At 35.6% G+C, this 25,075-nt stretch overlaps 2 protein-coding genes across 2 annotated transcripts; both read left to right on the top strand.

Annotated features, from left to right (window-relative positions):
* The first annotated feature begins 2,961 nt into the window (after positions 1-2,961).
* Positions 2,962-6,292, top strand: LOC113715377 (uncharacterized). The gene is made up of 7 exons (XM_027239562.2): positions 2,962-3,095; positions 4,066-4,128; positions 4,287-4,366; positions 4,823-4,931; positions 5,028-5,187; positions 5,621-5,784; positions 5,871-6,292. The coding sequence occupies exons 1-7, from the start codon at positions 3,093-3,095 to the stop codon at positions 6,174-6,176; spliced, it is 885 nt and encodes a 294-aa protein (XP_027095363.1). The 5' UTR covers positions 2,962-3,092; the 3' UTR covers positions 6,177-6,292.
* A 6,187-nt stretch (positions 6,293-12,479) lies between these two features.
* Positions 12,480-14,264, top strand: LOC113717365 (aspartic proteinase nepenthesin-1). Its single transcript, XM_027242171.2, has one exon. The coding sequence runs from the start codon at positions 12,515-12,517 to the stop codon at positions 13,943-13,945; it is 1,431 nt and encodes a 476-aa protein (XP_027097972.2). The 5' UTR covers positions 12,480-12,514; the 3' UTR covers positions 13,946-14,264.
* Positions 14,265-25,075: the final 10,811 nt, after the last annotated feature.

Genomic DNA, 25,075 nt, shown 5'->3' with positions numbered 1-25,075 from the left:
GACATGGCAGATTGTTTCAATATATAACATACAAATACAAAAAACAAGTAGTCCATCACGTGCATCTTACCCATTCCTTCATAGTAGTACTGTTCTTCAAAGAAAGCAAGCCAACTTCATTAATAATTCTAATTATGGAGTTAGCTAAGTATCAATTCATTCATTGTGCCGTGCCGTCACAGCTACTCATCAATTCGTTAATTGCAAAACAACAATACTGTGTCTGTGACCGAACAAAATGGAAAGGAAAACTTTGAAAAAACGAAAAAAAGAAAAAAGAAAAAAAAAGGAAAGGGACATTATGAAACATCATATCCCATTATCAAGCATGTTATTGATATTGATGGCCTAACATATAAAAATCAACCATATAAAACAAATTATATTTAATTGCTTGGATACATTTACATATTAAAGCTGACTAATTAAATCATCATATATCAAACCTATAGGAACTAACCATTTTTCTTGTATGATCGCTGCTGCCTTTTCTTTTCATTCACATAAAAACATTTGCCCTCCGTTCCTCAATGGTGCAAAGGGTTTGGACCGGTTGGGACAAGGCGCTTTTCAGCTCCATACCGAGGATCGATTTCGTCTCCATCGCTGGGCGGCGCCCGGTCATCCGGTGAGCGTCTCGGCCGCTTGTTATGGTGGCTTTTAAGAAATGGGGTGAAGTCAAACTCGGAGCTTGCTAGTGCTTTTCTATGGATCGAGGGCTGATGATGAGATAGAGACGATGGATGGCTGATGGCATCATAGTTGTGGGTGTTCATGAGGCCGCGGTACTCATGAAGCCATAAGAAAAACATGGAGAGGCACAGAATGAGGTAGATTAGGACGTGAGAAATGTTCATGTTGGAAGAGGAGAAGGAGAAAGGTGAGAAGAGGAAGCATGGAGTAATGAAAGTGCAGAGAAAAGATGTGAGGACTATAAGGATCGAGAAGGGTTTTTAGTAGATTGAGAAAATTTCAAGGGTTGACAGCTCGAATCTAATGGACAAATATAAGACGATTTCTTGAGCTACGTACGAGGGGAGGGGAGGGTTGAAAATGGAGGGGGCTTGCTTGCTTACATTACATGTGAGCCTTGTGAGCATTTGCTAATCTAATATTTAATGTAAATGCGTATGTGTTTGTGGGAGAAAGAGAAAGAGAAAGAGAGACAAGGGGGCGGCAAACCCCTATTCCCAATAAATGTTCCTTAGATTTCAAGGAATATAAGGAGTCATTATGTGGATTGTCAAACACTGAATTAGATAATATTTGAATTTTCATCTGGGGCTATGATTTTTCCTTTTCTTTTCCTGCTTTTGGGAGCGGAATTCTTCATTAGTTTAATGAAAATGTCAACTTCTGCATGTACGTGTGTGTGGATCGATACTGTTTGAGTGCATATAGCACAGCTAGCACTGACTTACCCCAACAAAAAAAAAAAAAGGGGGGGGGGGGGGTTTAATTTATGGAACTCACAAGAGGGTACGTGGGAAAATGGAAAATGGGGAGTGGGGAATATGCCATCCATGTTTTCTTTCAACCAAGCAATCTTTCACTGTTTGAGAAAGTGATGACGATCGATCATTCGCAATGTTGTCTGTAAAAGAGAGAAATGGAAGATTATCTACACTTTCAGGATTTATTTCGATGTCTAAGTAAAGATACGATCGTGTTCAGTGCTAAAAGGTGAGGTGCATTATCTGATAATGGACTAAAGATTTAGAGGAAATCTCGTTGCTAAGGATGTTTAGGAAAAAGATGGATCCGGCCTATATATATATGGCACCTACTGAATATGGTTCAGATTACCAAATCCGTGATATCTGAATGATGTGAATAGAAGAAATTGCAGCTAGGTGGGAAGGAGAGGCCAAAGGTTAACTTTTCTCTTTTTTACTTGTTTGCTGAAAGGCGAAGGTTAGCTTGATAGCATCACTTTACCAAGGGATATATATGGAGCTAGCATTTCACATACAAGTATATGGATACAACTAATTAGCTGTTACAATGCAATTTGAACCTGAGATTTTTTGCATCTTAACCTTTCTGCCTTAACCACGTACGTACCCTTTTATTATTTCAATTAATAGAGCAGCATCATATAAAGGTGCAATTCACAGATTCTTGTGGACGTTTTGCAAGTAGATTGAAAAACTTCTACAACATCTCTATAAGGTCAAAATTTGACCTTCATCAATCTGTTTTTTTTTTTTTTTTTTGTGTTAAAAACCCCCTTAGTTTGGGTATGATGACTTGGGCAAATTGAATGAAAAAAAAAAGTAATTAAGTCAACAAATGTATGCAATTTTTGTACATTTGTTCTCCAAATAATTAACCTTTTATGTACTGACAAATTAAGTAACACCGTCACATGAGAGCATTAAGATGCAAAGCACATTACACATCTACTAATTGTTTTTACAAGTAAAAATATACCGAGTTAGCAAAATTAATATTCAACAATGGCAAAGATAGTAAATCTTTTTTAATTTTTTTCAAAATAGCTAGCACATTGTTACGTAAAAAATGATCTCTAAAATAAGAAGAGAAGAAGTGACACACGTATTTGATCAATCTGTAATATAAAGCATAGGAACAATCAAATTCATTCATAAAATTGTAATATAAAGCATAGGAAACATTTTACTAATGCTCGATTACTCTACATGTTCTGAGGACGTTACATAATCTTTTCATTATCAAATTTTTGAAATTTATATTTTTCTTGATAAAAGACTAGGAAAGATTAAACCTTTTCTAAATTAGTAAAGAATTTTTTTTTTTTTTTTTGTTGACAAAATCTATCAGGTGAAAATAAAATTTAAAGAAAGACATTGGCTGACCGGTCCAGCCTTTGGCAATAATGTTTTTTGATTGGGCCTTTCGGCCCCGAAAAGCCCATGACATACAGTTGCAGCAACTGGGCCTTTGCCGCCAATCCTTTATCGTATCTCTCACAAGTATATAAAAGAGAGCCGGTGGTCCCATCTGTCATTCCGACCAAAAATTGCGAATCAAAAACTAATCCCAGCTTTCTAGAAATACAAGAGGAGAAGATTTCGTCATCGATCGATTGCTGAAGAAATTTAGCAATAATGGTATGTAAATCAGAATCTGTTATTTTACCTCCTCGATAATTTTCTTGAATGATTTAGGATTGTCATTTAATTTGACCTATCTTTCATGGCTAGGGTTTTAACGAAGCATGTCGAATACGATTTTTCTTATCAATAGAATATAATTATGGATATTATACTGTTAATTTCGTATAAAATTTTTTATGTAATCCGAAAATTTATCTAATTGTGTATGATTTTTTGTTTGCCACGCTATGTTGTTTTCATTTTCTATACGAGTCTTGTTGTTGATTGCATAAATTTCGTGAAGAGTTATACACATTTCCCTAAAATCTCGTTGATGTTGTTTCATTTTTTTTCCTTGTACTCTTTGTTATGCAGTTTTTTGTGTGAAATTTGATGATGAATTGCCTGGTAGGACATTTTTCTGTTTATTTTAGTAAAGCCATGATGAAACTTCGTCCAAAAGGGGAAAAAAACATTTTTCTGCTTTTAAAATTAGGAAATCATATTTCATCAAAAAATGCTTAATGTTGACGGTGAAAATATATACTCCTTAGTGAGAAACAATACGTGTATCAGAAATTTAAGTTAAAAAGCTCAGCAAGAAGTATTATTAAGCTCGGTTTGATTGTTAGTTGGTTGCTTTTCTAAGTGTGAATTCCTTGTGGAAGAAGGAGGAGTGTTTTTCTGATGAAGATTATTCTAGCCTAAACTTTTTTTCCCTTTACCAAATGAATTTAGATGTCTGATACCATGTTTTATGTGCTTAGTTAGAAACTAAATAAACTAGGACCTGATATGCTTAAGGAAGAAACTAGTATGTGAATGCACACATCTTTCTGCCATAGTCTTAACATGTAGGGATGAAGATGGTCAGCTTAACATTGTCGCTTCTTCCGTTACAAGATGTTTTATGAAACTTTAATTCTCTTTGAGATGTAGTGCTGATTTTTTTTGAGTTGCTGAATCAGTTCTTTTGTTTCTGCAGTCTTCCCTTGCAGCTGCAAGAGCTGATAATTTTTACTACCCTCCAGAATGGTCACCCAAAAAGGTACTGTGCACATATTTTCTTGCACACTTTGATGCTTCCATCTTTGTGCTTAACACTTTTTTCTGTGACATGAACATATTTTCTTGCACACTTTGATACTTCCATCTTTGTGCTTAACACTTTTTGTGTGATGTGTTCCATCATTGCTTTTCATTCAGGGTGGGTTGAACAAGTTCCATGGTCAACATGCTTTGCGGGAGCGAGCCAGAAAATTGGACCAAGGCATTTTGGTTATAAGGTAATAAATCTGGAGCATTTTGTGTTATTGGTGAATGTCCATATAGCAGTAGAACCTTTTTAGTGATTTTTAAGTCATGCAAGTCTTTATACTCTACAAAGTATGGAAAGTAAGAGGAGTCAGTGGGAGAAGACCCTAAACACAAACTGTGTGGCATTATGATTCATTTGTCAATAGATTATCATGTGTGATCTTTTCAGTCTTATGAAACCTTTCGATCAAGTTGAAGGATTTGAATTGATATTATCACTGAGAAAGAATGATTCATATCATCTTTAAACTTCTGCCAATTTGTGTGATTGATTTTTTTTTTTTTAAATCTAAGATGAATGTAAAGGACCATGTAAGAAATATGAAAAGTAAATTAAAGTTTTCAAAATGTTATCCCTTGGTTATCTTCTTCTTTTAGTTGGGAACTTCTAGTTGGTGACTTTGGACACGTTTTCCTTTGTGTAGGTTTGAGATGCCATTCAACATTTGGTGTGGTGGTTGTGAGTCCATGATTGCAAAGGGTGTGCGCTTCAATGCAGAGAAAAAGCAAGTTGGCAGCTATTATTCGACAAAGGTAGGCATGTTGGTTCACAATCTGTTTAATCAATTGGGTGGGGAGAAAATCTTTATTGTTTGGGTTCTAACAGTAATATATCTGTAATTGTATCAGATATGGAGCTTTACAATGAAATCTGCATGCTGCAAACATGAGATAGTGATTCAAACAGATCCAAAGAATTGTGAATATGTTATTATAAGTGGAGCCAGAAAGAAAATTGAGGAGTTTGATGTAGAAGATGCTGAAACCATGCTCCTCCCAGTTGATGAAGGTGAGGTTTACTATTGGTCATTACTGGCACTCGGACATCCATGGGATAGAAAATTTTTATTTATTCATGTGCTATGAGAATGTTGGGATATGCTTCTGAAATGTATGTTAGCCGTAAGCTTGCTTGCTCTCTTTATTGTGTTTATTCTCTATGGTGAAGTCTGCCATTGGTTGGAGTAGCTTCTATGTGACTTGCACGTCTAGATTGTCATCTGCTTCTTGTTAGGAAAGCACACATGCGCGCGCGCGCGCACACACTCTTCCCCCCTCCCCCTCGGGGGACATATTCTGATGCAGAACAGGCTGAAAAGTTAACATTTTGAAGTATTTTATGTTGCATAATTTTTATTTTTCTGTAGGAAGCAGTACTGGAAGAAAAGCTACAATATTTTAACCATTTTCTGTTGCATAATTTGGACTTTTGTTTTTTTCAGAACGAAGTAAGTTGGCAGACCCTTTTTACCGTCTTGAGCACCAGGAAGAGGATATAAAGAAGAAGAAGGAAGCTGAGCCGGTGCTAGTGCGCCTTCAACGAGTATCTGACTCCAGGCACTCTGATGATTATGCTTTAAACAAATCCCTGCGAGCCAAACTTAGGGTATGATTTCATTTGGATTTTCTCTACATTTTTTGGTTATTTGTGTCCATTACTTCTATGATTATCTGATTTTCAAACGTCTGCAGAACCAAAAGAAAAGAGTAGCTGAAGAAGAGGCAGCTTCGAGGAAGATGGGGCTTGGCATTCGATTGCTTCCTGCCTCTGAAGATGATGCTGCTGCCGCTCGAAGTGTTAAATTTGCTCACAAGTTTGATAAGAACAGGAAAGATAAACGAGCACTAATCAATGCTGCTTCAATATTTTCTGGATATTCTGGGTCATCTGCATCCAAAAGACGCGTGGAACTTGAATCCAAGAGGAGAAAAATAAATGCATCTGCGGCATCAAACTTGTTGGTTGGAGGATTTAAGCCGTCATCGTGGTCTAAGTAATTCAGTATAAGATGTGGTCACTTGATATCTCTAAATCTCGATCTCCCGTGGATACGTGCTACCTTTCTGTAAATAAAGATAAAGGGCGAATCTGAAGCTTATGCGCTTGAGTTCAATTTTCCTTGTTTGCCGTCTTGTTTGAATATCATCGATGAATGCGCATGCTGACAGTTGGCTTCCTTTTACTTGCCTCCAAAGAAAGTGAAGATGCCAAGGCCATTCTCTCCAGAGTTCAGACACAAGCCACATCATTGTATTCTCTTCAGGTCTCGAGCACTAAAACAATTGTGTTGTATTGTATAAGGTGGATGTACGAGCACTAAGGTCGAGGAGGAGATACGCTTGGAGGCCATGTGTGTGTTTTTCTGAATGAAATGGTTGTTGTAAGTAGGGCTGGAAACGAGTTGAGCCGAGTCGAGCTTTAAGCTAATCGAGTCGAGTTTCGATTAAATTTTATCGAGTTCGAGCTTTAACTCGATGAGCCGGCAAATTTCGAGCTCGAGCTCGACTCGAATCAAGTTGAGCCGAGCTCGAGCTCGAAAAAAATAAAAATAATTATTTTATTTTAAAAAAATAAATAAAATAATATTTTTTTTCTTAATAAATAATAAAATATTAAGGATATATACGTATTTGTACTATGAAAATAAAAAATAAAAAATATATATATAATATACATAATTTTATTATTAAATTTAAAAAAAAATATATATATATATATATATATATCCAAACTTGTGAGTCGGCTCGCGAATTAACGAGCTTAATATTCTGAGTTCGAACTCGAGCTCGAGTTTGACTCGAGCCGCTCGCGAGCGATTCGATTCGTTTGCAGCCTTAGTTGTAAGCTTGTATAGCAGAAAAGTAATTAACCGTTAGCATTACCGTCATTTTAGAGATCATTGGACTATAAGTTGTAGTTCGGAGATTAAGCATGACAATTATTTGATACTTCCTGTGTGATGTGGTTATCAATTAACTACTTTGAAAGGGCGGGCAGTCCCGGGTTACTTATTACTGGAATTAGTTTTCATGTTTTTTCTTTTTCTACCATTGTGGGCTTTGACTGTGTTGTATCCAATTTAAAAGAGGTACCCGTGTGTCACGTCAATTTTGTTTTAACGATCAGAGCTTAAGAGACATGAACTGGATACTTTCTGTCATGCATAACTGAACAGCCATGTTGTGGAAATCAAGAACTCAGTACTGTGATTTTCGTTTTCTTGGAAATTAAAGAGCTACGATTACATAACAATAATCTACGTTACTTTTTTCCCACAAATAGTACCAAACTACAATTCCTAGTCTTTTTCAGAAAGAAAGAAAAAAAAAAGCAGAAATATTTACAATTCTAAGTTGGAATATTTGAACTTGAGATTTTCTACTTGTAAGTTCTCAATTTTGATTGTTGACCACTAAAGAGTATCTATCTTACCCTACATAAAAAGACCCAAATTTTTTTCACATAAGATTATCTATCTATCTATCTATGATCTTTTTGACATAAACCGTATCTATCTTAAGTCTTAACCTATAGTTAAAAAGACCCAAGTCACTTGAATCTCAAGCCGTTCATCCTTTTCTGTTTCTTAGATGCCACTTCTGGCCACCTGTGACTTGACAGTCACGCTGCTGCTTGTTCACCAAATTCTTTGAGAGACAGCAGTGCAACCTTAGTATGCCCTTTTTCTTGTTCATGGAATCATATTCTGTATAAAGATGACAAATTGCGCAACGGCTAGACCTGCTTCTGGGCCTTTTTACTTTTTCAAGTTTCCAGCTTCGGGTATTGCTTATCCCCCGTTGACATATTCTTCTTAGTAGGCCTACATTTATTAATTTGTTCAATTATTTGTTTTGCCTCTTCTTTCAAGTGAAAGATATTAATATTCTTTGCATTATCAAAATCTGATAATTTGTCAGTTGTAACAATAATATTAGGCCGCCTAAGAAGCAGAATTATTGAAGAATTCTGAGAAATTAGAGGAAATTATTTTGGTGACATGTGAAGTTTTGTCTTAAGCAAGGACAAAAATCTCAATCAATTATGATGTCCTAATTTTCTTCGAGACAAAACTCTGCCTTGTCTCTTCTCTTCCTCGCATGTGCTCCCCCTTGCTCCATATTTGATTGTGACCCGATCCCTGCACCCTGCCCTTAAATCATGGAAAATATTGGGGTCTCAAAACTTGATCTTAGGTCAGTACACGGTATTTATTTCAGGGAGTATTAGTATTGTTCAGTTAATAAGTCTTTTCAGTCAGCCATTTCCCCTGACTTAAAATCTTGATAGGGTGAAAGATTAAGGATTCAAACTTTATCTCCCGTTACTTTGCCACTATGTGATTTTCTTACATCCATATGCATGCATAGTGCATCCATTTTATCCGATCGATGATCGATGATGGTTCACTCTCCGTCATGATATATTTCTATCTTAAAATGAGACGATTTTATCGAAGCAAACATGTAGCTAAATACCACCATACAATCTATGGAGTATCATCTTAGAAATTTGACCCTCTCTAATCTTTTAAATGCTACTACTTCTTTTTAAATTTTTTTTCCCCCCGGGTACTTTACAATGCTGCTCAGCAAAGCTGGTAACAGAGGTCGTGCAGGCAATTGGTACATTTATTAATTGCTATTTTGGGGGCATGAGGTGGGAACCAACCATGTTATGTTAGTTGGTCTCCAATTCCCGCTATTCCCTCAAGGAAATACAAAGCTAAAACACCAAAAGGAAAAACAGAAGTGAAAAAAAAAGAGGAGAAAAGAGAGAAGAACTGTTGTTGCAGCTGACCGTCATTATTCAAAAGGACGCCAAGCATTTTGACTCTGGCGCAAAATCAGTAATCACATGCATAGATTAAGGGCATACATGCAAAGTTTCAACTTCTTCTTCCTTTTTTTTGAGGAAATGGCTTCAACTCTCAAGCACGACTCCTCTGCTTGGTTCAGTATTTCAAAAAAGGCACGTAAGCACACATGGGTTTTCATGTGGATGTGAAGAAATCTTACAATTTGTGCTTTTTCTTGAATCCTTTGACTCCAAGATTTCATATTGTTCTACGCAACATAATGCTATGGTTAAAAACCTGCCCGTGTAATGCTTGTACTTCCTCCTGTTGTCCATTCCAATTTCTTTATTTTCCAAGTAGATGCTTTTTTTGCTACTTCTCTTTTGGTTTAGATTTTCTTTTGTAATAGTGCTTCTTCTTCTTTCTTTTTCTTTTTTTTTTTACGACTACTTTTATTATGACTGAAACTTTTGCATTTTATGATCTTTTTCGTCGCACAAAAATGAAAGGCATCCAATGTTCTTGGACCCTTTCCTGTCACAAACATGATTAAAGTGAATTCCAGGAGCCCAGCCAACTGCAAACTGAGGGCTGCAGCTGCACCCTAGTACTAGTAGACCCCTTTTTCCCTTTTCTAACAAGGGACGAGGAGAATAAGTTTGTTTTTTTTTTCTTTTTTTTTTATAAAAAGAAAAAAAAAGGAAAAAGAAAATAGGGTGTAAGCCATTATTGTTAATTTGGACTTGAACATTTCGTTAATGGTATTTACGATATACTCCCTCCGTCTCACTTTGATAGTCTTGTATTCCTTTTTCATCTGTCCCAAATTGTAGTTCACTTTCCAATTGAAGAATGTAGCTGTATTTTAATTTTTTTAAAATACCTTCTTTCAATGTAAGTAGTTGTTACTATAAACCTACCTCATTTAATGAGAGTTGATTTTTCTTTTTTTATCATCAATTTAAGTTCCCATAAAGTTGTACCATATTTAATGTGAGGATATTTTAGGAAAATAGCAATCTAAATTTACTTTTCTAATAAAGTTAACTACTTTTTCTTGAACTGTGTGAAAAAAGAAACATAACTATCAAAGTGAGACAAAGAAAGTAGTTAACATGATCGCAGCTCCTAAATAAACTAACGAGGAAGATTCGATATCATAATACAGTATTAATCATGCATCGGATTGTTAAAAACTACTTACCATTCAACAGTCATTATAACGTTAGCCTTGATAGTTACCAGTTGAATACATTAACCATTCCATGTCCGTATCTTACACCACCATTAATTGTCACGATGTGAAGCACAATTATTGACCAAGCTTCCCGATTTGGAAGAAAAGCCCCAATATCACATGAACCAAACAATCTGTACAGTCGATCTGTACATACAATCTAAGAAAAAATGAAAATGATAGCAGCAGACGTCTTTCTTTTAACGGGTGCTCATAGATCACTCGTTAAGGTATACTTAATACGATTGTCATATTTTTTTAAAATATAAAATTAATTAGAGAAATTAAATAAATATAATAGAGGGTAGGTGCAATTAAATAGAAAAAATATAAATATAAAAAAATAATAATTATTAATATATATACATACATACACGATACATTAGGTATATGTTAGGTGTGGTAACGAATGACTTGGGAGTACTCCTTAGAAAAATCCCAGTAATAAATACATAGCATAAATCTTTTCCTCTTCTTGTTCGGTGCGTGGATTGGAATTACACTACACTGGATTTGGGAAGCAGAAATTGACTTTTGAAGCTTCGATTCAATTGGTAAGCAAGGGAAAAAAAATATCTTATCTTAAAGTCGTAATGTTTGCAGTACAACTCCAGAATATTGATGACCATCACCGGGCAAATCTGACATGTTTAACCTAATCAAATCTTTTTCTTGTTCATCAGAAAATAATACTCCACACACAAAAACACACAGAGAAACTAACAAATTTTGTTTTGGAGCGGTGCTCTTGATACACAAACACACAATATATATATATATATATATATATATATATATATATATATCAATCATTGGATCCCATCTGTACTCCTCGCTGGCATATGACTCAATCATCGTATATGTGCCCCGCTCTCCAATCTGCCCATAATTTAATGCCCTTTTTTCTTCCCATAATGGTTTGTTTGGATAATGTATTATTTGAAATATTATTTGAAATAATTACTGTAGCACTTTTTATGATACAATGTATGTGAGATAAAAAGATGATTGGAAATATAAAAAGATAGGTTGGAAAATGTGTTTGTGATGCAAGTAAAATATTACTTGAAATAATTTTGGTATCCAAACACTCCCAATATTGTTACACAGTTTCAAATTTCAAGACAAAGCTACAAGTCATCATACACACACATTTACACGCACTTGTGAGTGATTCCTCTTTTCCTCAGTCATCACTTTTTTCCTCAGTCATCACACGCACGCACACACACACACACACACTAGGTTACGAGGGGATCTTCCTTCTTCTTCCCTTCATCTCCCGCTATTTTTGCTCGAATTTGTATTTCCACCATTACTCCTTTTTTTTAACTCTTTTTTTTTGTGCAAATTTGTTATTTACACTCTCTCCTCTGCCATTCAATCTATCCTTTTTTCCCCCTCAATCTTCCTTCTCATCACTCCTCATTCACATCTACCCCGTACGCATAAAATTATACCTACATTTATAACCGTATCTAATATATAGTATACATACATCATAGTAAAACTTGTAGTACTATGAAGTCATACAGCCACTAATCACGCTAGTGAGATGGTAACCTAATCGTGCAATAGATGAGGCCGTGTGGATTGCAATATTAGGTTCGTTAGATTTTTTAGATGTCAAATTGTTGGAAAATATATATTTTCTAGAAAATTCTGAAAAACATACGTTTGGATTAGCTGTTTTTGGAGATATTTTTGAAAAATTTTACTGCAGCAGAGTTTTTAAAATATATTTTGAAATATTTTGATATATTTAAGAGTAGTAGAGTTTTTAAAATATATTTTGAAATATTTTTTAAATACTAAAAAAATTTTAACTATTTTTTAAAGTATCTTTTAGAGCACTTTTTATAAAGTATTTGATAAACTAGTTTTCAAAAACTCAGCAATCCAAACAGAAATTTTCATACAAAAAAAAAGAGCTAATATAAAAAGTATCAGGCTAATATTTCACGTCTGCGATGTTAGAAATTTGATCAACTTAATTATACTCTTCGGGTGTCTATTTAAGTCTTGAATCTTGATACTGCTTGTGACTAAAATCAGTAGTTTTCTAGCACCCCAAAAAAAAAAAAAAAAAAAAGAGAGAGAAAAGTTCCAAATGTTCTCTTCTCTCCTTTTATTGGAAAAAGAATAAACAAATCTAAAACAAAAGAATATAGAAATCTAAAACATAATAGTAAAACTTTCAAGAAAAAAATAAATAAATCATCTATATCTAACAATTTTGTACATATAAATCCGATAACACCTACCGTCTTTGTTTCTGTCTCTCTCCCAGTCACAGAAAAATGAGAGTGATGCCACTCTCCCCCCGTCTCTCTCTTCTCCTCTTCTCTTGCTTCCTCATCTTAACCTTCCTCCTAGATCCCACCACCTCCTCCTCCTCCTCTTCCACTTCTCAACCGCCACCCGCATTTGACTATCTCAAGCTCCCACTTCTCCACCCCAACCACCATTTCCCTCCAACCCCCTCCGAAGTTCTACTCTCCGACACTCACCGCCTCAACTCCCTCCACCACCACCGCCACCTCCACCGCAAGAACTCCACCTCCACTGCCCATCTCCCTCTCACCTCCGGCGCCTCCTTCGGCGCCGGCCAGTACTTCGTTTCGCTCTCCCTTGGCACACCGCCCCAGCCCTTCCTCCTCGTCGCAGATACCGGCAGCGACCTTATCTGGGTCACCTGCTCCGCCTGCCGGAACTGCTCCTCTAGACCGCCCAACTCGGCATTTTTAGCTCGCCATTCAACCACATTTTCACCTTCCCATTGCTATGACTCGGTGTGTCAGCTCGTCCCCCACCCTCATCGCGTGCCCTGTAACCACACCCGTCGCCACAGCACGTGCCGCTATGAATATTCGTATTCTGATGGGTCCCTCAGTTCCGGGATCTTCTCCCGCGAAACCACGACGTTCAACACGAGCTCAGGCAAGGTTGTGAAATTCAGGGACTTAGCTTTCGGCTGTGGGTTTCGAGCTTCTGGGCCGAGTGTAACGGGACCCAGCTTCAATGGTGCACAAGGAGTTCTAGGCTTGGGTCTTGGGCCGATTTCGTTTCCATCCCAGTTGGGCCGGAAGTTCGGTAACAAGTTCTCTTATTGTTTGATGGACTACACCCTCAGCCCTACTCCGACGAGCTATCTCTTAATTGGCGGCGGCGGCGGCCCTGAAGACGGCGTCGTGGGAGGTGCTAAGATGAGCTACACGCCGTTGATAAACAACAGCTTGTCCCCTACATTTTATTACATTGGGATCGAGGCTGCTTATGTTGGTGGCATTAAATTACGAATAAGCCCTTCGGTTTGGGCAATTGATGACCTTGGCAATGGGGGGACAGTCATGGATTCGGGGACAACCTTGACATTTTTAGTAAAGCCGGCTTATGATAAAGTGCTACAGGAGTTTATGCGGCGCGTTAAGCTGCCAAAGTCAGATCGGCGGAATCCGAATTTTGATTTTTGCGTCAACGTGTCAGGCGTTTCGAGACCGAGTCTACCCAGACTGCGTTTCAAACTCGCTGGTGGCTCGATGTTCTCTCCACCGCCTCAAAATTACTTTATCGACACGGCGGAGAACGTAAAATGCCTGGCATTGCAACCGGTGGTTCTGCCGTCGGGGTTTTCGCTCATCGGAAATGTAATGCAGCAAGGGTTCATGTTCGAATTCGATAGGGATCGATGGCGACTAGGGTTTACAAGACGCGGTTGCGCAGTTTCTTGACTCACCAAATCACACGATATATGATTTTTTTTTTTTCCTTTCTCTTTCTCGGTTTTTTTCCTTCTTATTTCCTTGGGGAATTTTCCAATCATTGGTCATTATTGTTAATTATAAGAGAAAAGTGATTAATTCTTGTGCAAATACTCCGTAGGAGAATGTGAAATAATTTGTTGTTGTCCATTATGATTGGGTCTCCTTTTGTATGAAGCTGACAAAGAAAGACGGCCAACGTGAAGAAAAAGAGAAGAGAGATGTCTTTGTAGCGCTTTTCAATGCTGTCTGATCGATGTATGATAAAGCTTTCACGTGAAATTCTTTATGAGTTGAAAACGTTTGGTGAGGGGATCCTTCATCCTTCCCTGGGGACGGGGAGGGGTTTCATTCCAGCAACAATATGGTGCCTTAAATCTTGCGTCTTTTTGGAGAATTTTGGGTCTAAATCAAGTGCCAAGCTTCACAAAATAATACTAGTAATAATAAAGAGGGGGTTCGTGATGCAAAATTTTTTGAAGTTTTGTGGAAGGGTGTTAGTATGGGACAATTTTCGCCTCTATACATTGAGATTCTCTTATTGTAATGCGGATGTATCAGGAGGATTGAAAGCATTTTGTAGATTGTAATAGTAGAAAGAATATATTTGAAATTGATACGTAATCCCGTACTGGTTGACAAATGTATAAATCAACAAATTAGAGAGATCGCTATCCAATACAGTAGTGTTTGTTTAAAGGAATGATTTGTGAGTCAACGCCTCAATGCTATAACCAAGCAAAATTCATGGAATGCTTCTGACGAAAAATCATGGATGGAATTCTTGAGGATACTTGTAGATCTTACGATTAGCTAACCCTAATCTTACTCCATGAAGTGTTATCAAGATGTCATCTTGCCGTACCTGCACATCTAATTTGTAGCGACCAAATTTCACAAAGGGTTTTTCTAAAGTGTATTATTCCATGAGCAGCCGTTAATATATCTACGTTACATCCAATCTCTCATATATATATACACACACGTATTCTAAAGATTATTATTTTCTCTTGTATTTATATACTTTTTTTCATTAATCTCCCTGCATTTACATACTTTCCGTAATTAATTTTATATTTCTAAAAATTTAACATTTGAAATACATCCTAACGGATGTCCTACGAGCGAGCACCTGCTAGACAGACTGTTTTATAAAAAAAAAAAAAAAATAGAATGAGCTAAAGGTTTTTGCTGTACATACACTAGAAGATTAAATAAAAAAAAAAAAAAGAAAAAGAACACATACCATCTTAATTTGGGAACAAAAATGGCATCTCACCTTTACTTCCTTGTTATGAAAAAATGTATTAACTGAGTACGTAAATTACCCAAGTTTAGCTGATAAATAGAAGGGAAAGCTTCATTTACTACGTTTTGGACGGCAGACGAGCCCTCTGCATATTTGATGATTTGTTGGGCTCATCTACTATTTTTGTATACCACATTAACGAAAAAAACAAAAGGTGAAGCATAAAATAGGAAAAAACTCCACAAACACGAATTGGTTGGGAGAAATGTTGAGTCCTTTTCTGCAGTTTAATTAAACCACAGAATTCATTGGTCACATCAGAGCAGATGCCAACGAAGTGCCCAATCCCCTTGTCTGATCATCACTAGCATTTATAGGACCCCGCAATCCAACCAAACATTCTGGCTTTATTGGTGCATTATTTCGAGGATGAATCCTAGACTAGAATCTTGCTTGTTGAGTGCTTTATGATGCTGGTAATTTTTACTCGAAAGAATACAGAAGCTATAATATTTGAAGGGTATCCATTCTTGATGCCTGTCCTTGCATATTAAGAAGGTACTACTTATTAATTAGCTAGAAAAGAAGCATTTATCTTCCATGTCTCTGGTGGCAATGGATGCCATACCCTTCAAATATGTCACGTCTTTCTAAACTTGCACGTATTTATCAACTTTTTGGACAACACAGTAGAGAAATTGGCCAGCCAGACCATATAACTAGAATACCTTTGTTTTGGGGGGTGGGGGGGGGGGGGGGGGGGAGGGGGAGGACAAAGAAAAAATTTGATAATCTACCCACATCCTTGGTCTAATTCATCCCTTGGTTAAGTGTGCTAGTGGCAAGACTGAGACTAGAAAATCATCTTTCTATCTCATACATAATTTTTACTCATTAAAATATATAAGCCGTGTTGATTAAGAAGGATTTCTTAAAGTTACTCCCTCGCACTAGGTCGGTGGTTTAAATCTCGATCGATACGAGCCAACGTCCTACATCTTCGTGTAGCCCAATTGGAATCCTCCTAACAAGCATTATATGTTTCGCTTATACATTGATAATCCGAACATAAGCAATCATCTAATGCATGATGCTGCATGAGGATGGTTGACCCGGCTCGGTTTAACCAAGCGGGGCCCTTTCCTGCACATAGTTCCTAATAATGATCATCTCAGCCCGATCGTGCCGGGCTGATCCCTTCATCTCGTAGGGGACCTCCATCGGCTTTGGTCACCTCGGCTACACCCCGCATACAGAGGATCGAGGTGACTCCTATGTCTACTATTGTCCCAGAGTGGTGCTGTGACTGACGTGACAACAGAAGTCTAGTCAAAGGCCCTGACACTTGCAGGACAGACAGGACATCTGATGAGACCTATTCCCTGCACAGACCTATCAAATCAGGCGGATAGTCTCAGTCCCCATCAGATCCTAGGAACTTGAATCCCACCATCTTGCCCTCCAAGTTGTCTCATATAAATATCAGAGCCTCCCGCTCAAAAGAAACCGACTGAATATTCTTTAAGAATCACTCCTAATAACTAGAGGTGGCAATATGGATAAATGGTTCATAATTGGTTTTGACTTAATGGATGGTGGATAAAATTTATCCAATCCATTTAGATCCATTTAATAAATGGATCTAAATGGATGGATCTAAATGGATTAAATAAAAACCAATTATCCATTTATAATCCATTTAAATATTTTTGTTACTTTTTTTTTGTATTACCATTTCTTGTAAATTCAAGCCACAAAATACCACGGATGTAAATTCAAGCAAAATGAACCTTCATTTCACTAAAAAACTATCTGAAATTATTATTATTATTTTTTATTTTTATTATTATATATGTATATATATATTACATATTACAGAGTAGCCATATATTGCAAACTAGCCCAAACAATAGAAGTCCTGCATAGATCGTACGTAGGATATCTACAAATTCGGCATCCATGGATTTTAATTATGGCCCATATTATCTTCTACTTTTAGCCTTGACTGCATTTAAATTTATCTCAAATTCGGCATTTCCCTCTCAATTAATTAAGTCCAAGAACAGATACCAGTTTTCTGTTGTACTTTAAAAAATAAGAGAGATCTTAGAACAAGTAAAAGTTCATAGATATATGATTCAAGTGGATTAATTAACCGATTTGTAAACTTATTAATGTGTTTGTTACCAAAAAGAAAATGATCAAATTTACCCCTCCTAATTCAAAATCCTCTCATGGTCTGATGTTGACCCACTTTCTTAGCAAATGAATTAGATTTCACTAAGTGAAGAATTAAAATAAACTAGTAACTCACCTTATTCAAAAATGCATTTAAATGAATAACTATATTTTTCTTGTTCTAGTTACTAGTTCATGTAAGCAAAATTTTCACACCCCAATTGCAATTTTAGGATGGCTCCTTTTTTAGTCATTTCCTTTCCCTCTCTTTTATTTGGTTTTTAAGTAAATGGATATATATGGTTTTAGTGGATAATCCATATAAATCCATTTAATTTAATGGTTTTACTTTGATCAACCATTTAAAACCAATACTATAAATGGATAATCCATTATCCATTTAATTATGGATTATATGGATGGATAAATGGATTTCAATCCAAATTGCCGCTTCTACTAATAACTCCTTCCATTTTGATTCCTATTCGAACTAACCAGATCATCGGAGGGAACCGGGGGACACAGCCCCGCTTTTGATAACTTGAGCAGGTGATTTCTATAGAGCCGGTCCCACTACAGGAGAATACCCTAGCCGCTCAACACAGCTCGTTAAACCAGAATTCACCTCTTCACTGCAAATACTAAAGAAAATTTATGCAATGGAGAACAACCTCCTCAAGTATTATTCCCAAGGATTGAGATTAGAATTATGATCCATCCTGAGAGTGGAGATGGGCAACTGGGTATGGTTGCTGTCACATAGTTAAATGAATGAGAGAGCAGAGAGCCAGCTGGCATGGAACGATTGAGATGAAATCAGGAAATCAAGAAAAGTAGGGGCTTTATTTTATCCTTTCTCACATGAAAGAAAAACCGTCGTCTCCATCTCGCTCTCTTCGGCAATTGGCTACCTCCGTAAATGCTGAGGGAGGCAAAGCTTTCTTTAATCTTTGCAACTAGTACTGCTATATGCGTTGTAGTTGGATTTGCCAATTTTGCTCGCTGACATTATTATTATTTGGCATTTATGAATTATTTGACCTTTGGGCTTTCCTTTCCCCAACATTTGTTCTCCTTCTTCTTATTTTTTTTTTCATAAAATATTATGATAATATATCCACAATTAATGTCAATTTTGTGGTGGTTGGATTTGAATTTGGTTCACAATTGCAATACATGCAATCCCGGTTGCAAGATCTATAGATTTTTTTTTTTCGTTTTTTACCTTTTCTTTTTATCTTTCGAAGGAAGGCGGCCATGCCCTTTATCCCCTGCATTGTTGTGAGAACAAAAATAGATAGCACAACATTACTAAATCGCATAAACAAAACAATATATAAAGGATAAAAATCCTAAAGATTAATTATATGCGTTTCCAGGCTTGACCTATTTTAAGCTCATCTTTGAAATGTTTAATCAATTTAAACCCTTTCGGAAAAGAAAATAAGGCCTCTTACAATCAATAATAACCCATTGATGCAATTTCCCTTAATATATAAATTGCTCACTCATACAATCAATTATATGGTATGTGTATAGCCACTTGATTTACATCAACTATATGAATACTTTGAAGTTGAAAATTATTTTATATAATATAAAACTGCATTTGGCCTTCTCTTCTTTTTTTTTTTTTTAATTCTTATTCTGCCGTGTGTGTGGGGAGGGGGGGTGGGGAAAAGATTAGGAAACAACCTATTGAATTGTGTGGTAAGCTTGGGCTTTTATTGTGATATCCATCAACCCTCGTGACTGGCCCATGCTTCAGTTTTCCTAAGAAATTCAGGCCCTTGCTTTGTTTTCCATAGGGTCGTTTAGTATACAGAATACTAGTGGCCTTGTTTGGCAAACAAGTGTTTGGCCAAGTTTGTCTGCTATAAGTTTTTTAACAACTTTAGTTACAGTAATTTCAAAAAACTTCTTAAAATTTTTAAACTACACACTTCAAAATATCCAAAAATTTACACACTTCAAAAATTTTTTCTACAATTTCTACAGTAAACTACAGTAAAATTTTAGATAAACACCCAAAAAATTCACTTGCCAAACAAAGCCATTAATAGTTCCATAATGGATCCGGAGGCCCATACATACAGGATCCCCATGTATGGACGAAGATGCTTGGTGAGTAGCGTTGGCCTATCGGATGTAGATGGGTGGATGTAGATGCAAAGTGAAGGGTATCGGCTTATAATATTGGGTTGATTGAGGATCTTCTTGAATAGATATTTTTAATATTTTTAGCTGGATAAAAGAAAAAGAAAAAGAAAACGAAAAGGGACTCCAGCCCATTTGGATTGTTATTTTTCTGGAAATTTTTGTAAAAAGATGTGCTATAGCGATTTAACATGTATCTGAGATAAAAATGTATTCACAAAAAACGTGAAATTTTTTTAGAAAGAAATGACAGTCCAAACATTCCAGGAAGTCCATGAAGAATGCCTCCTCCGTGAGATGTCTTCATAATTTTGAACAGGAATGATGTAAATGAAATTAAGTAGTTGGTTGTCGTGTATATGGTAGTTTCATACGTAAGTAATGCATATGTGCATACTGTATTTTTTGGACACAGATTCAATGTACCTTAATTCGATATAAACATTCGATAATATTTAGGATTAAATGTCTTCTTTATTTTTAAATTTCGAGTAAAAGAAAATAAATATAAGTGAAAAATTAACAATTTTTTTAAACTCGTATATATATCTATTTCATTTTACTTGAGCAGTACGAATAGTATGTAATATATCTCTATTTGATTTCACATGCTATTCGTATTGTTCAGGTGAAATCAAATAGATATATACATGGATTTAAATAAAAATTATTCAAACACATGATCAATAAAAGATAAAAAAATTCATTTTGAAAAATGTGAAGGACGAAAAAATTCATTTTGTGAAATGTAAGTGACGAAAAAATTTATTTTATAAAATGTGAGGGATTATGAATCGAATTATATAAAATTTGATTTGACAATTTTACCCTTAAAATATGACACGTGCAAGGCAGTGGTGAATTCTGATAAAAAAACTATTCGGAAACCTAAGTAGGGACCAAATTTAACCAATGTGAATTTGTAAGGGACGTAAAATTATATTTTTAAAAATGAGGGACGAAAAAAATTATTTTATAAAATATGAGGGACGTTTTGAACGATTTTACCATGAAATTAAGTAGTTGGTTGTCGTGTATATGGTAGTTTCATACGTACGTAATGCATATGTGCATACTGTATTTTTTGGACACAGATTCAATGTACCTTAAAGATCAACCACCAACTGAACGCAAGAGAAGGGTAGTGGTGGTAATGATGACTGCGGAGTTGCAAATTCTGCCAATGAAATGCCAATTTACTGCTAGTCATGCTCAGTGTTTAAGGTGATTATCACATAGACACACACATCTATGCTGTTTATTCCTCGCAAAAACACCACCTCAACGTGTGATTATTGAAAAAGGTGTCACTACCACTGAGGTAAAAAGAAGGTAAAAGTATTATTAACAATTGAATGCTCGCTATGGTAGAATGGTCTCCCAAAACTACCCACTATCAGATAAAAGAACAGAAAGTTTTTAACAGAGTGATGCTATATCTCGCACGAATATGAAATTAGGTAACAGTTACTTACAATTCTGAGTTATATACTGATCTAACATCACATTTTTTGCCCAGTAAAACTCTTTACATATTTTGTAGAAAGAAATTAATTAAAGCAAAAGAAAGAAGAAATAATCAGATTGCCAATGGGTACAGATACGTATTCCCCTTCGTCTTAACATGGGGCTATTCAGAACTTTCTTGACTGCTAAATCTGCAGCTGAATATACAAGTACTTTTCGCATGCATGAACAGATCTTATGATTGTTGATTTCTTTAGGGCAGAGCTGCAGCTGCAAAAGCAGATAGCCATGATCACAGACGAGTCTTCAAACTTAGCCAACTTCTAAAGCATGTTGTGTCTCAGTAAAAAACAAAAGGAAAAAAAAAAAAAAGAACTTCTTACACCCTTTTTTCAACTGTGTATGAATCATTAGATCAGAATCAAAATTACTTTAATCCTGCAATAATGACTGGGATTCCGAACTTAATTAATTCCTTTGGAGGTTTGAAGAAGACATCAGTAGTCATACTCACACCACTTGCTTTCGGCCATGAGTGGATTAAAAACTTAAAAGCATGTGTGTTCAAATGATTGACTGAAACAAATCAAACAAGAAAGACACTGTTCACATTGACGACATAATCCTTGAAATCTCTAACAAACACTGTTCATTTGACTCGCAGATTCACTCCAACATTCCCTCTGACTTTGAGAAAATAACAGCCGCGAAAGAAAGAAGGAAAGAATATTTGCATGCTTGGATGCTTGGCTTTGATTGAGACAGCTAACATTCAAACACTAGACCGCAGCTCCAGTCAAAGCTCCGACGCTGCTTTTAAGTTTTCCGGTTATTCCTAAATTTTTAATAGCTGAGCTGCTTTTACGTCAAATCAGAGTTAAAAACAAGATCTATAAAATAAGAGGAATTGAATTTAGACAGTTCTAGTTTCTTAAAATTTTCAAATCCCGTGAAATCATATAAAATTCCATTTCGGGTTAATTTCTTTTGCGCTCTTCAACTATATTTCAAAAACCCACTTTGATTATTAAACTATAAATTGGTTTGGTACACTTTAGCCTCTAAACTATAAAAATTGTCCCATCTAAGCACAATTGTTAATGAAATCTCAAAAATTGAGAGAATCTAGACAGTTGATCAACATGATTGCATGTTCCAAGGGCGTAAAAGAAAAATTAAATTAAAAAATAACAAAAAATCCCCAAAATAAGAGGAAAAACAGGAGTTTAAGGACCAATTAGTGGGAAACTGGGTATAGTTTAGAGATGAAAGTTTCCAAATTTAGAGTTTGGGGACTAAAATAGAAATCAAATATAGTTGAAGGGTGCAAACTGAAATTAGGCCTTCTATCTCGGATCAAGTTCTACTAAAACTATGAAGTTCTTCAAGGAACCATTCCCTCAATTTATATCCAACACTAATTGCCACATAGATGAATGTCAACTTGACAGTCGATATTCAAAAGGGTACATAGCAGTGCGGATTACTATTTTTAGGAGTTTTGATAGCAAATTGTATTATAATGATTTGATATACGTAAAATAGAAAGTTGATTGTGAAATATGTTCGCAAAAAATGTAAAAATTTTTGTGCGAAAAATCACAATCCAAACAAGTCTTATTTAGTATATTTAAGAACGTAAGGGGTTTTTTGGGATTCTCAAGAATTCACAATTTCTAATTAATAAATGCACAGTGTAATTTTGTATTCCCTCCGTTTTATTGAAAGTATCATACTTTTCATTTTGGAATGTCCCAAAACATTTGTCATGTTGAAAAAGTCAAAGTACCTTTTAGTCTCTCTTTCCAATATAATTTTTCTTTTTAATCATATACATATTACCATTCAAATTTAAATTTTGAATTTGTGGAGGTAAAATTGGAAAGAGAAGTACAAATATCATAATCAAACAGCTATTCTTAAAAAGTTGGATTCCCAAATATGATTAAATAATTAGGATGGAGGGAGTACTTAGTTTACGGTACTGTAGTGGCCCACCATGATTGATCGACGTGGCTGATCGAAGGACCGTCTAGTTTCTTTGATCTGATTAAACCCTCAGACCTTTGATTTATACTCCTTCCGTCTCACTTTAATAGTTCTGTTTTTCTTTTTCGTCTGTCGCAAATTGTAGTCCACTTTTCAATTGAAGAACGCAATTACCTTTTAATTTATCTAACATATCTTTATTTAATGTAGGCTGTTATTAGTATAAATTACCTTATTTAATATAGATTGTTATTGGATATAACCTACCCCATTTAGTATATTTAGATTTTCCAAAACATATTGATATATGAATGAGAATTGATTCTTTCTTAACCATTAATTCAAGTTCCCATAAACCATCAATTCAAGTTTTCATGAATAATTAATATAAAGTTGTACTCTATTTAATGTAAGGGTATTTTAGAAAAATAGCAATCCACATTTATTTTTCTAATAAAATTAACTATTTTTCTTAAACTGTGTGAAAAAAACTAGAACTATCAAAATGGAACGGGGCGGGGAGTAGTTTGATTCTACCTTCTTCAAGAACACTTTCCGACAAAGTAAAACAGATTCCGTCGTTCATTATCATCTGACGGTGATCGTTAAGTAGACAGCTTCCATGGTGCACTAGCTCCAAATGGTTCTTTTATGATCTTATCTCAGTAAGAAAAATCCTCAAAAGGGATCCATTCTGTCTTCTTGTTAGCAATATTATCGATGATGTTACATGCTATTTATGCGGAAAGCCATTATTTATCCTTATAATAAATCCGATCAGCGAACTGGATCCCATCCTCAAGTTCGAAGAATTTGATGGCCTGTGTGTTTGAATTTTTCGAACGGTGTTCAACGGGTACCCATTAATTAATTTACACGTCTAAATTTTATTCAACATAAATATTATGTATATACACACATTAACAATTATTATTATTTCTTATATTTATACACTTTTTTTTCTAAAAATTTAACACCTGAAGTGTATTTATACAACAAGTGTCTAATGAGCACCCGTTATGTATTTTATATTTCCTGATAAAGTAATATCTAGATTTCCCAAGTAAAAGTTCACCTAACCGCAACATTGCATGGATTGTGGCCCTTCGCACGTATCTTAGCCAACAGGTGATCGGAAACGAAAGAGGATTGACAGAGGAAAGCTAGACTGAAATGAGTCACTCTAATATATATATATTTTTTGTGTTAAAGAAAGATTTTAGATCTCATAAAGAAATGCATAAAACGGAATTAATGGTTACGAATCAGAACGGGAGCTTCATCGTTAGCTAGTCAAATGTCCTTAATTATTAGTTAAATTGGATCATCATATATATATATATATATATATATATATGTATATATATACTACATATCCGCTGTTGTTGGAGAGAACAAGAACCCTATAGTGCACACTGCACATTGGATCCTAGTAGTAGTGCACTGCAAAATAGTTTTGAATCATAGAAATTATAATGAACCGAGGTGGGGGAAAATGTGAGGTCTAATTCCCCACTAATCAACTAATTAAATACCTTTTCCACTAATCAATCAACCGAACACCTTTTCCACTGAGGATCCGAGGATAGGATAAACTTCTCTGTCATCATCAAGCTGATGAGCAAACATGTACAACTCAGCTTAAGCATCTTTTATTTCCAAAGACATGCATAGAATAAAAATTCAAAGAGTAAATTATCTTGGATTTGCAACCTATAGTGCACTATAGACGTGGGAATTCTCTTGATGGACCACTACTTGGATTGATAATTTGCTATAAACTTATGATGCCAGATGGTAGTAGAGTATTTCTCTTCTTTCGCAACACACAAATGAGAAAATGGTCCACGAAATGATATGTACCACCAAAGCACTAGTCTACTTGTGCAGTTGTGCCATAAACCAGGCAGATTATTCATGAACCCTCATGATCTTGTGCGTCTAAAATAATGATAGATCATGAGGATATGAATCAACAATCATTACTTGCAGAAAGAATGTTCAAGCGAATCAACAAACACATGCACTGTGTCACTATTTTTATTTTGGAAGATGTATCG

Source organism: Coffea arabica, chromosome 11c, assembly GCF_036785885.1.
Source record: "Coffea arabica cultivar ET-39 chromosome 11c, Coffea Arabica ET-39 HiFi, whole genome shotgun sequence".
Classification (NCBI taxonomy): Eukaryota; Viridiplantae; Streptophyta; class Magnoliopsida; order Gentianales; family Rubiaceae; genus Coffea; species Coffea arabica.
Note: the sequence above shows the minus strand (reverse complement) of the source record. Positions and strands in the feature narration are given on the sequence as shown.